Source organism: Pelophylax lessonae (assembly GCF_965119305.1).
Source record: "Pelophylax lessonae genome assembly, chromosome: 12".
Taxonomy (NCBI): Eukaryota; Metazoa; Chordata; class Amphibia; order Anura; family Ranidae; genus Pelophylax; species Pelophylax lessonae.
In genome coordinates this window covers 176886451-176900485 of record NC_138779.1, presented here as the reverse complement: position 1 = coordinate 176900485, position 14035 = coordinate 176886451, and the positions used below count along the sequence as shown (strand labels likewise).

Sequence of the window (14035 nt, the reverse complement as noted above, 5' to 3'; positions counted from 1 at the left end):
CAAGAAGTGGACTATACCACCAGTGGTGGATCCCCCGTCTCCAGGTTGAACAAAGCAACAATGATTCTGGTAGAGGAATATCTGGCTTATAAAGATCCAGCTGACAGGAAGGCAGAGTCTGTGGCCCACAATATGTTTACTATTGCTGGTTCAGCGCTGAGGCCAGTCTTGGCCATTGCCCTGGTGACACAAATGCTAACTGAGTGGGCTAAACTTTTGCACCATGACCTAGAGGATGAGCAGATTCTCCCCCTGTCTTTTGCGGAGTTGGCAGACCAGTTGGTCCAAGGGCTGCAGTTTGTCTGCGATGCCTCTTTGGATGGGGCTCCCCTGATTTCTAAGCTATCTGTTCTGGCAGTGGTGCTTAGGCATGTATTGTAGCTTAAGTGTTGGTCTGCTGACCAGACTTATAAAAAAACTCTGACTGATTAACCCTTTCAAGGTGAATGCCTGTTTGGGGCTACCCTGGATGACAAGAGTCTCCCATGGTGGAAGAGTACCTTTCTTCCACAGCCTGGGAAGGGAAAAGAACCTCATTGCAGACGTAGCCCGTCTTTCTCTGCTCACAAACAGTTTTTTCGTCCCTCAGGGTCCACAAGGGTTCAAAATCTTTCAAGTCCTCCTCGGAAGGTTCCAAGTGGCCCTGGTCTGGCAAGCAGAGAGCAGGATTCTCTAGACACAGGGACAAGGCTCCTTCAGCATGAAGGTATGCCCTTACCCATACCTAGGGTGGGGGGGCGTCTTCGCTGGTTTCCGGACCCATGGACCTCCTTGGTAAACGACAAATGGGTCCATGAAGTGATACTGTCCAGTTACAAGATAGTTTTGTTCTTTTCTTTCAATGTACGTCTGTCCCCGGACCGATTGCAAGCTCTCTTCGGAGCGGTGCAAGACCTGTTGCTTCAGGGTTTGATTGTCCTGGTTCCGGTATTGGAACGGTTTCAAGGTTTTTATTCGAGCCTGTTCACAGTCCCAAAGAAGGAGGGGCAAGGTACGTCCGATTCTGGACCTCCTAGGCCATGAACTTTTTTTTGCGGGTACAGAAATTCAGAATGCAGTCAATTTGCACGGTGGTGGCATCCCTACATCGGGGATTTTCTTGATTTTATTGACATCAAGGATGCTTGATATGTGCCTAACACCAGCGCTTCCTCCATTTTGCTGTGGGAGAGGAGCACTATCAGTTTGTGGCATTACCCTTTGGTCTCACCTCCGCTCTTCACAAAAGTGTTGGCCCCGGTTCTGGCGTTGCTACAACATCAGCGGGGGATTTGAGGCACTAGACTACCTGGATGGCCTCCTCTTGCAAGTGGAGTCCTCTGCTGCCTTGATGGACGACATCCTGCTTTACAGTGGCTGGCTTTGATGGCCTGGCTGTTGATAGAGGTTTGCCTGGGTCGGTGATTCCGACACTGCTGAAGGCTAGGGAGTCTACCTCTAGGAAGATTTACCATCGTATGTGGAAAGCATACATTTCGTGGTATGAGTCGATCGGTGTTCACCCTCTTTTCAGTGGCTCGGATTTTGACCTTCCTATAGCGAGGTGTTGAGCAGAAATTGGCATTAAGTACCATCAAGTGTCAGATGTTGGCCTTGGCGGTCTTCTTGGTGAGTAGTTTTATTCAAGAGTTTTGACATCTGACTACACTGGTGCGGTCTCCTCTACCTCCGTAGGATTTGAACTTGGTGCTTTCAGTTCTCCAGAAGCCTCTCATTGAATTTATTCAAGAGATTCCCCTGCTTACGCTGTCCCAGAAGGTGACTTTTTTTGGTGACTATCACCTCTGCTCGCAGGGTGTCGGAGCTGGCGGCATTATCATGCCGTACCCCCCTATCTGGTGGTCCAAAAAGATAAGGTGATTCTTCGCCCACGTCCATGGTTCCTACCTGAGGTGGTCATCTGACTTCTATTCCAATGAAGACATTGTGTTGCTTTCCTTATGTCCCAGGCCCATCCAGGAATTTGCGTTGCATGCCCTGGATGTGGTTTGAGCGATTTGGGTGTATCTGGCAGCCATGGAGTCTTTTCGGAAGTCAGACTCAGTTTGTCAGCTGTCCTCTTCTTCTATGGCTATTTACAGATGGATCAGGCAGACAGTGACTCAGGCCTATTCTATTAATGGTCAGGTTCCTCCTTTCCCTGTAACGGCACACTCTACTCGAGCACTTAGTGCTTCTTGGGCCTTTCGTCATCAGGCGTTGGTGGCGTGGGTTTGCAAGGCGGCTACTTGGTCATCGGTGCACACTTTTACTAAGTTCTACAAAGTGGATCTGTTGGCAACTGCGGATGCTTCCTTTGGCCGCAAGGTTTTGCAGGCTGCTGTTTTGAAGGTCTATATCGGCCTATATCGCAATGACCAAAATATCGGTATAGGCAATGAAAAAACGATATCAGTCGATCTCTAATAATAACACTATTGGCTTGGCTAGGAGCATAGATAAAATTCTCATAACAGCTTCTAGGAGCTTACAAAATGCTAGTGTGCATGGAGCCTAAATCTGGGCCTGCAATTTAAAGTCAATTGTATTTGCAGGTCTCAGCACTTCCCTCTCTCCGACTCCGCTACAGCCCCACTCACTGACACCAAAACGTGGAATGGAAGTTTTCTATTATAGAACCAAACAATGAGAGCCAGTATCATAAACAAAAAAAAAAAAAAACGATGATTGTGTGACTTTTCGGAGTTGCTGTGTTTCATGAATAATCGTAGCTGTTCACAGATTTTACATGATATCTGGGGATGTCTGCAGGTAATCCTCCCCCTTATCAGATTTTGCTTACATCAACTTCACAGTTCAATTGAATCTGATATTGCAAGCCTTCCATAGTAGTCTAAAATTGCGTAACTGTTACTTATGACCCTAATGTCCATGTAATCTATCAAAGGTTCCTTATAGTTTATGTCCCTTTTCTCTACATTTGAATTACAGGAGTGCCTTGATGGTTTCACACAGGCAGCGGAAAGCGAGTTTGGCTGTCTTCTGGCTGAAGGGAAGGTAGTGGTGGCCACAGAGAAGTGGTGGAGGTTGGCATCCCAAGATGTGATGTTGCTTAGCTGGCTGGTTTCCTCATTGTCTCCACATTCATCACGAGATTACCCAGTGTATCTACCACAAGGGAGCCCTACGGTGAGCTGACACAAGAACTACTTATGCAGGTTTTCAGTGGAAGCCTTGATTGTAAATGCAAATATTTTGGACACACAGCACCTGTAATGGTTCATAGGTATAGTGTAATATCTATATTAAAAAAGAATAGCGCAACCATGCAAAAGAAATGACTATTAAATATGGAAACAATCCATAAATAAAAATGGGGGTTTAGTCCCACCATTTGGCCATATCGTGCTCAAGCCCACCACTGCGTCAAAGTACCCCATTATCAGTGGGTCCTACACTATCCATAGAAAAGGGGTGAATCCAGCCTCTCCAACCCTTGGAGACAACACTCCTTGCTGGGATGGATGTGCTAATGCACTACAAAGGACTCCTCCTGTATCTACTTGATGGTGGACTCTGATAGAGTACAGGTGTGTGTGGGGGGTGGGATGCTCAACCACAGAAGTCTGGTCAGACCGAATACATAATAAACAAGCAAAAAATTGGGGGAGCAAACCCTGAACATGTATATCTAAAGCCATTTTTTTTTATGGATTGTTTCCATATTTAATAGTCATTTCTTTTGCATGGTTGCGCTATTCTTTTTTAATATACATGTTGCTTGGTCCATAGCTGCACCGGCTTTAGATATACATGTTCAGGGTTTGCTCCCCCAATTTTTTGCTTGTTTATAGTGTAATATCTGGCATACAGTGGGGCTCACTAAAACTGACAATGTATATGTTTTTTCCATAATCTTAATCCTCATGTTGCATGGAGCCTGTTGTATGAAGTATTACCTCTCCTGAGTACCTTTTCTAACGAGGCAACCTTTCCCAATCCAACCCAACAGTCTACTTCAGGAAACTACGGTTATTAGAAACATTTTAAGGTCAGATGAAACCGTTTCACAGATACCTGATATACTAGAGGTGGCTGGGTATGCAGTATTTTATACAAGACTGGGACCATCAACTGTATTTTATAGTGAATCATAGTGGAAAAGTCTACCTCCTGGGTGTGAGACTCCTGAATATAGCCCCACACACCAGGCATCTGCAATAGTGTCTCCTGTAGCAAGCTGTGTGTGGGCCCACTGATATATTATTATTAGCTAATATACCACACATCATTATAATGAGTCAAGAGGGGAGTCCAAAAACAAACCCAAGGCCCCCCCCCCCCCCCCCATATGCCACAAGAGCAGGACAAACGGGCTGTGATCTCTTCTTTTATGGCTGGGGCCCTGAAAACTGGAATGGGGATTTTGTAGATGAGCACAGTGTGCTGCTTACCTCCGCCTAATATGAGCTAGGTAAATTGCTGCTTACCTGCTGCCAGGTAACATGCTTTTGAGCTAAAATATCCATTCTTCCTGACCCTCCAGAAACCAGTTATATGATCTCTGAACTTTATTTGCTGCTTATGAGAGGGGATTCCTTTCTTCCTGTTGGATGATATCAGGAATGCAACAGAAATAATTGGAATAGTGTCAATGAAGAAAAAGGAAAGAAAATACCCTGGATCACCACTAAATAGTACACCCTGATTAATCTGGAAAGGCCAGTCGGTAATTCCAACTATGTAGATGTAGACCTTAGCTACAGGGTCTCCTATCACAGACATCAGGGCTGAGCAGTCTCCAAACTTAACAAAAGAATTTAAAAAAAGTAAGGAACCTGTATAGTGCGGGATCCCAAATGAGGTTGATCTGAGGGCACACGGAGATTAAAAAGTAGCTTTATTAATTTTCAAAATTGAGATTAAACAAAAATTCAACACAACCACCATAGGCTGGGCATACAGGCCACACAATTAAAATCAGACAACGTTGTCTATAGCAGCAAGGGGAGATAGCGGCAGCTGCTCATGCATTACCAAATAACATTCAACCAACATTCACAAGGCAATTTGATAGGGCTAGAAGCTATTGGGCTCAACCCAGTGTGGAAATTGGGATATCTTTAATTATTTTTCAGGCCGTATGAATTGTCATTGTAAATCATGGTACAAATGCAGATATGGGGTTTAGTAGGAGGATTGAGGCTATCGCTGAATCGGCAGTCCACCTGTGTTAAAGATTGGGTGCTGAGTGTCAGGAGTGCAACTTGAGCTTCATACAGTCCTTTGCAGAGGCCGTGTCTGATGCACAAAGCCAATTGGCCAAGTCCCACAGCTATTCAATTCACATAGGCATTAAAGTCGTCCACTCACCGCTCCGTTCACCCTAAAGTAGTTGCACTAACCGTGCTATAAGGAAAACCGCCTCACATGTCCGAGGGACACATTATTGCTTCAGATAGCCTCCTCCATCCCGGCTGAGCACTGTGTATTCAGGGACGGATGTCTGCCCGGTCACTCCCCATGGAACGTCCGAGACTATGACGAAGCGCTGACGCGTTTCATTAGCCTATCACGCTAACTTCTTCGGAGCAAGGAGGGGTTGGGTCTCTCACTCTTAAATAGCCAGCTATCCTTTTCCATTAACTCTTTGGTTACTGAAAGTCTTTCTCACATAGAGAGCACGGAAATCCTGTAAGTCCAGTATATTTTGATGCTATTGAGTAACTCAAACTATTCACTCCCACAATCGTCATATTCATCAAAAATTATTATAAACTAAAAAAGTAATAAAATGAAGGTGCATCAATGATCTATCCGGAGTGGAATTTTCTTTTATCAACCTAATTAGATCTCCATGTCTGGGTTTACTGGGAACCTCCAAAAGTGTCTCCCTATTACATTCATTAGCCCTCTTTTTTTTTTGAAAGGTGTTCAATAAAACACAGTACAAATACACCACAACCAAGGCATAAAACAATTACAAGGTTAATACAGTGGGTGTAGTAGAAAACATATTAACACAGTACCGAACTCAGTGGTAGGCCAACCGTGGCTAACAGGAAAAGGGAGAAGAGGGCCCGCAGCCGTGGGACCCCTCCAGGAATCCGACAGGGCAGTCCGTAGGACAAAGTCTGTCCGTGCTTCAACTCGGTTCAGAGGGCTAAAGGACAACAGACAACCAACCAAAACCACACATCCAACATGTACACATTCAAACACAGGCGCACACCATCCTCCACCATCCACAATCCCGGCCCCAGGAGGGGGCAAGAGACACAACAACATATTTGTCCCGCATTATCTGTGACATAGGGGGGATCACCCCTGTCCCAAGCAGCCTACAAGCTCTGAGACAAAGGGGTGTCCGCCCAGAATGCGTCGTCAACATTCAGCCAGGGCTGCCAGAGTTTAGTAAACATACCAGGGCACCCCCTACTTTTGTATATCAATTTTTATTAGCCCTCTTTTTAGCGGATCTTAAAGTTGAGTGAGAATAACCCCCTTTCCATGAACCTTCCATACATGTCCTTAGCTTTTGCCAGGAAGTCTTGCTTCTTAGTACAGGTACATTTTATACGTAAAAACTGTCCTGTCGGTATCCCCTTAATCAATATTGTCATTGCACAAGTTCCTGGATTAGGCTCAGAAGTAGCGGGTGCTGAAGCAAAAAACAGCTGGGGACTGAAGGCTTTACAGGTCAATGTACAGCTTTGCCAGCATAACACGGATCAGTCCGTACCATCCATACGTTTTTTGTTTTTTTTTTGAAGAATGAGCACATCATAGTAGACAAAGTGCAAAATTTCAGAGTCGCCTTCCCTAGGTATGTGATGGGGAAGGAATCATCACATGCCTGACGAAGGGGTCCTGCGCAACTCTGAAACATTGTACTTTGTCTACTATATGATCATTCTTCAATAAAACTTTGAGAGTACTGATTAGTCCGTAGTGTGCTGGCAAGAATGCACATTGGCCTGAGAATTATTGGCAACACACTTTGTTGTAGGATGAGTTGAACCCCCAACTGTGTCAGAAAAATCTTACTGCAGAAATTCCCAAAACATTAAAAATCAGCAGGTGATTTAGTTCAGACGACACTTACAACTGAAAAATTACTTTAATGGATAGATGCACGATAGTGTATGGTTTTAACATCCTAATGCAAGTTCACGACCACTGTATACCTTATGTATACAAACATCACAACATCCAGACCATAGAGCAGTGTAATATACAAGCAGGTGATAGCAATTTTTAAATATCTCAATGGGGATCTCAGCTTAGAAAAAAAGCTGTTCAGTCGAAGGGATTGCATGAGGACTCGGGGGCATACAATGCGATTAGAGGAGAAGCGTTTTAACCTCAGGCAACGTAGGGGGTTCTTTACTGTTAGGGCTACAAGATTGTGGAATTCTCTACCACAAGAGGTGGTTTCTGCGGGTAGTATGGTGGCTTTCAAAAGACTGTTAGACGTACATCTCAAGGATCAGAACATTCAAGGGTATGAGAGATGATTACAGCCACACACACCTACACAGGTTGAACTGGATGGACTGTTGTCTTTATTCAACCTCACCTACTCTGTAACTATGTATGTAACTATGTAACACCTGTTGTTGAGCGCTGCATAGGTGCTTGGTGCTCTTTGTATACATACCCCACATTGAACTTGTGTCCTAGAGAACAGGTCTCACCATCTTAGGGCTTGGAGTCTATCTTTCCACACTGGTGAAATCAGAATGTTTGGGTAGGATTTCTCTGTGGGCTTTTCATCCCCCCCCCACCGTAATTTAGGTAGGGAGACAGTGGTGTTGCAGACACCGACAGTCATCCGGACTTAAAAAAAAAAAAAAAGTAACAGTAATAACAGTCATCATTCAAATTATACTCTAAAGATAAATAAAGCAGAGTTTTGCCACAGCTGTTAAACAAGATGTGGATCCATGGTCTTGCGCACCGCTTACAGCTATGCCACCGATAATGTATATAAAATATAACTTTTTTTATTCTATCTGCAACCATTTTTTTTAGCATGTCCTCTGTTACAACCCTGGTCCCTGTCAACACTTCTAATGTATCCTCTAATAAAAGACAAAATATAACACAACCACGCCAACAGTTGTACTGTCAACATACCACTAGATGGTAGCCTTGTTCTTAGAAACCAGAAGTTTCTAAATCCTATTGCTACAATGTAATTCTACCTCTGCTTGTTAACACATAGCTGCCACCTTATGGTGAGCTGTCAGTGCTGCAGTCAGTGTAATGTTATATCTATCTCTGCTACATATTTCACATAGGTTGTATATTTAAATATATTTTCAATTGATTTTTTCTTTTTTTTCTGGTGCACCAATACAGTAGTAGCCAGAATGGCTTAAATGTGTTTTTCTCTGGGATCTGGGTATTTTTATGGCTGTATTTCTGGTTATTCCAGGCAGTAAGTTGCAAAAACATGGGCACACCCTAATCACCTTGTCTGCATTAGCATAATTGCTTTGTGTTCAGGCAGGGAGATGGGAAAGATCTCCCTCTTACTGGCTCTGCCATAATAGAAGTGGTCTTATGCTCTTTTACTGTGCAAGCAGAGAGATCAATGTGCCGGAGCCATATATACGTAGACACACAAACATGCATGTGTGTTTTGAGCTTTGGTGTGCACACCCTATTGCAATAGGCTGCGCACACCTATGAAACCTGTGCGTGTGTATATATAATATATACTTTATCGAATGTGCCAGGACACAGAGTATTTTCATCTCCATTATGACAGTGTTATGCTATCGCCTTCAGAGGATTAGACACTGGCAAAAAAGACAAAGTTCCCCCCAGACACACAGTGCCTTGAAAAAATATTCATACCCTTGAAATATTCTACATTTTGTCATGGTACAACCAAAAACGTAAATGTATTTTATGTGATAGACCAACACAAAGTGGCACATACCTGTGAAGTGAAAGAAAAATGATACATGGTTTTCAAAATGTTTTACAGATATCTGAAAAGTGTGGCTTGCATTTTGTATTCAGCCTCCTTTACTCTGATACCCCTAACTAAAATCTAGTGGAACCTATTGCCTTCAGAAGTCCCCTAATTACTAAATAGAGTCCACCTGTGTGTAATTTAATCTCCATATAAATGCAGCTGTTTTGTGAAGCCCGTAGAGGTTTTTCTTTAGTGAACAAGCATCATAAGGGCTCTTTCACACGGTCCGCAGGCGGATCCGTGCTGCTCAGCGGGGATCGATCCGCGATCCCCGCTGAGCCGGCGGATGACAGCTCCGTCTCCTCTTGCAGTGCGGAGAGGGAGGTGTCACAGCCCCCGCTGCTCTCTATGGGGAATCGGATGAGAGCGGACCGCCTGTCCGAAAATAGGGTTTCCATCCGTCCGGATTTCACGGACAGGATCGGATGCGGGTGTCAGCGGACATGTCACCGCTGACATCCGCTGCTCCATAGGCCTGAATGGGGCATCCGATCAGATCCGCCTAAAAAACTGACAGGCGGATCTGATCGGACCGCCCGTGTGAAAGAGCCCTAAGGGTCAAGGAACACATCAGACAGGTCAGGGATAAAGTTCTGAAGAAGTTCAAAGCAGGGTTTGGTTATAAAAAAAAAAAATATCCCAAGCTTTGAACATTCACAGAACACTGTTCAATCCATCATCTGAAAATGGAAAGCGTATGGCACAACTGCAAACCTACCAAGACATTGCCGTCCACCTAAACTGACAGGCCGAGCAAGGAGAGCATTAATCAAGTAGAAGAATCTGTCCACAGGACAACTATTAGTCATGCACTCAACAAATCTGGCCTTTATGGAAGAGTGGCAAGAAAAGAAAGCCATTGTTGAAATAAGGCCATAAGAAGTCCTGTTTCCAGTTTGCGAGAAGCCATGTGGGGGACAATGCAAACATGTGGAAGAAGGTGCTCTGGTCAGATGAGACCAAAACTAACACTGCACATCATCCTGAACACACCATCCCCACCGTAAAACATGGTGGTGGCAGCATCCTGTTGTGGGGATGCTTTTCTTCAGCAGGGAAAGGGAAGCTGGTCAGAGTTGATGGGAAGATGGGTGGAGCCAAATACAGGGCAATCTTAGAAGAAAACCTGTTAGAGTCTGCAAAAGACTTGAGACTGGGGCAGAGGTTTACCTTCCAGCAGGACAATGTCCCTAAACATACAGCCAGAGCTACAATGGAATCGTTTAGATCAAATAATATTAATGTGTTACGTGGCCCATTCAAAGTCTAGACCTGAATCCAATTGAGAATCTGTGGCAAGACTTGAAAATTGCCGTTCAGACACTATTTCCAATCTGACAGAGCTTGATCTATTTAGCAAAAAAAATGGGCAAAAATGTCACTCTCTAGATGTGCAAAGCTGGTAGAGACATACCCAAAAAGACCTACATCTGTAATTGCAGCAAAAGGTGGTTCTACAAAGTATTGACTCAGGTCGGCTGAATACGAACGCACGCCACACTTTTTAGATATTTGTAAAAAAAAAAAAAATGAAAACCATTTATCATTTTCCTTTTACTTCACAATTATGTACCACTTTGTGTTGGTTTATCACATCAAATTCCAATAAAATACATTTACATTTTTTGGTTGTAAAAAAAAAAAAAAAAAGTGGAAACATTTCAAGGGGTATGAATACTTTTTCAAGGCACTGTAACCCCTGCCTCTTGTTTTTTTTTTTTTGCTTGGTGTGAGGCTAGGGATTTTTATCCTCCAAGTATGGCGTGGGTCAAATCCTGGCTTTTCTCCAGTCTGGAATTGATAATGAGGCTGGCCGTGAGTATATTCCAGGGTCAAATTTCTCTTTTTTTAAAGGCTTGTTGCTTCACATCCCTTGATGCACACCTTTGTGCAAAATGTTGCATGTATTGTACCACCAGTTAAGTCTTCATTGACTCGGTGGAACATCAACTTTGGTACTTTCTGTATTTCAGAAATCTCTGTATGATCCCATCCGTGATCTTCCATTTAGTCCTTCGGCATCGAAAGGTTATTTCTCTTACGTCCTCCGGTAGTCGCCGCCCCTCATAAGTCCTCACTATTGGGTATTGACTTCCGCTCCACAGGAGTAGCTAGGCATAAGACTTAGTTACATACATAGTTACATAGTTACATAGTAGGTGAGGTTGAATAAAGACAATAGTCCATCCAGTTCAACCTGTGTAGGTGTGTGTGACTGTAATCATCTAACATAGCCCTCAATCTCCTGATCCTTGAGATGTAAGTCTAAGAGTCTTTTGAAAGTCACCATACTACCCGCAGAAACCACCTCTTGTGGTAGACAATTCCACAATCTTGTAGCCCTAACAGTAAAGAACCCCCCACGTTGCCTGAGGTTAAAACGCTTCTCCTCTAATCGCATTGTATGTCCTCGAGTCCTCATGCAATTCCTTCGAATGAACAGCTTTTCTTCTAAGCTGAGATCCCCATTAAGATATTTATAAATTGCTATCATGTCCCCTCTCAGACGTCTTTTCTCCAGGGACAATAAATCGAGCGATTGCAGCCGCTCTTCATAGGTAAGGTCCTCCAACCCCCTAATCAGTTTAGTTGCCCTTCTCTGGACTTTCTCCAGCTCCAACACATCCCTCCTGAGGACTGGCGACCAGAACTGGACAGAATACTCCAGATGCGGTCGGACCAGAGTTTTATAAAGTGGAAGGATTATAGTCTTATCTCTGGAATACATCCCTTTCTTTATGCATGCTAATATTCTGTTGGCTTTGGAAGCTGCCGCTTGGCATTGCATGCTGTTGCCTAATCTATCATCAACTAAGACTCCCAGATCTTTCTCCATTTTTGATTCCCCCAAGGGTTCCCCTCCTAACGTGTATTGTGTTTTTATGTTTTTGGTCCCCAAGTGCAAAACCTTACACTTCTCCACATTAAACCTCATTTGCCATGTCGTTGCCCACTCCGTAATTTTGTCCAGGTCATTCTGTAGGATATCTGCTTCATGCTGTGCAGTTATTGCCCTGGCCAATTTTGTGTCATCTGCAAAAACTGATAACGAACTACTGATCCCTTCCTCAATGCTGTTTATGAATAAATTGAACAAGGTTGGTCCCAGGACTGAGCCCTGGGGCACCCCGCTTACTACCTCAGACCAGTCTGAGTATGCGCTGTTTATTACTACCCTTTGGACACGGCCTTTTAGCCAATTCCGTATCCAAGAGCAAACCCTGCTGTCGATACCTGCAGACCTTATTTTATAAATTAAGCGCTTGTGGGGAACTGTATCAAACGCCTTAGCGAAATCCAAGTACACCACATCCACTGGTCTCCCCCTATCTAGCTCACAGCTCACTTCCTCGTAGAATGCTAAGAGATTGGTTTGACAAGAACGCCCATTTGTAAACCCGTGCTGGTTACTACTGATGATGTTGTTGTCTTTAGCATACTCTACGATATAGTCCCTTATCATCCCCTCCAAAAGTTTACATATTATTGATGTCAGACTGACAGGCTTATAATTTCCCGGGATATGTCTCTGGCCCTTTTTGAATATCGGAATCACGTTAGCCTTCCTCCAATCCCCTGGTACATCTCCTGTCCTAATACTGTCAGCAAAGATCAGGAACAGTGGTCTAGATATAACCATACTGAGTTCCTTGAGCACTCTCGGATGTACGCCATCCGGGCCTGGTGATTTGTTTGTGTTAAGTTTATCCAGTCTTTCCCTGATTTCCCCCTCTGTTAGCCATAGTGGCAAGTCCTGTGTATTACTACTAACCATACAGTCATGGTCAGTGTACCCTTCCTTTTCCTGCGTAAAGACTGACGAGAAAAAAGAATTCAGCACGGTTGCTTTTTCAGTGTCCTCTGTAACCATCCTCCCATCATCGCTAATTATGTGTGCAATATGCTCTGCCCTAGTTTTTTTGCTGTTGATATATTTAAAGAATTTCTTTGGGTTTTTTTTACTATCCTCTGCTATTTGTCTCTCAAAGTTGATTTTAGCCATCTTGATTTCGTGTTTACACTTCTTATTTTCCTCCTTGTATTGCTGGAAGGCCGATACGGTGCCCTCTGATTTATATTTCTTGAAGGCCAATTTTTTTCCCCTAATAAGTTTTTTAACGCTACGGTTTAGCCAGCCAGGTTTGGCTTTGTCTCTTCTAAATTTATTCCCCATAGGAATGCACTGCAAGATGCCTTTGCTTAATATTGTTCTAAAGCATTCCCATTTTTCCTCTGTGGTCAGTGATCCCAGGGTTTGGTCCCAGTTTACCCTTTCCATCAATGAGTACAATTTTGGAAAGTCTGCCCTTCTGAAGTTTAGGGTTCTTATGTTCCCCACTTGCCTTTTTATATTGTTATTTATACTAAATGTGATCATCCTGTGATCGCTAGAGCCCAGGTTGTCCTGGACTCCTACCTCCGAGATTATGTCTGGGTCATTAGTGATCAATAGATCCAGGATAGCATTCTCTCTAGTAGGGGAATCCACCAACTGCGACATGTAGTTATCCTGTAAGGTTTCCGTGAATAGCCGGGCCTTATGCGAGTGTGCAGTCCCCTCTTCCCAGTCAATGTCGGGATAATTGAAGTCCCCCAATATGATGACTGATCCTAGTTTTGCCGCTTTACCTATTAGTGCTAAAAATTCCAGCTCTACCTCCTCCCCTTGGTTAGGTGGCCTATAGCAAACCCCCACAACTACTTTTCCCTTATCTTCTTCCCTATCGAGTTCAACCCACACAGATTCTAAATCCATGCTCATCCCATCCGTAATGTCACTCCTTTCTAGCACCTTTATATTGTTCTTGACATAGAGACATACCCCTCCCCCTCTTTTACCAACCCTGTCCTTCCGGTACACCGAATACCCTTGGATATTGGCCAGCCAGTCATGTGAGGGGTCGAACCAAGTCTCCGTTATTCCCACAGTTAAAAGAACAAAAGCATTTAGCATAGACACACCCATGGGGGCTGTCCCACTGGTCAATACCCCCCTGCAGTAATCCCTCCCAACTCAGTTTGTCTCTGCCTAGCGTCAGGAGTAGTCAGGCTTCCCTGTGCTGGGGCTACAGTCTCAGCCTTTCTAATCTTTTCTTTGATTTTTAT

At 44.0% G+C, this 14035-nt stretch overlaps 1 protein-coding gene across 1 annotated transcript in view; it reads left to right on the top strand.

Moving 5' to 3' along the window:
• FUZ (fuzzy planar cell polarity protein) overlaps positions 1 to 14035 on the top strand; it is a 176409-nt gene that overhangs the window by 54369 nt on the left and 108005 nt on the right. The window contains exon 6 of the mRNA XM_082273581.1: positions 2932 to 3129. Within this exon, the coding sequence (XP_082129707.1) occupies positions 2932 to 3129 (198 nt within the window). The remainder of the gene's footprint in view (positions 1 to 2931; positions 3130 to 14035) is intronic.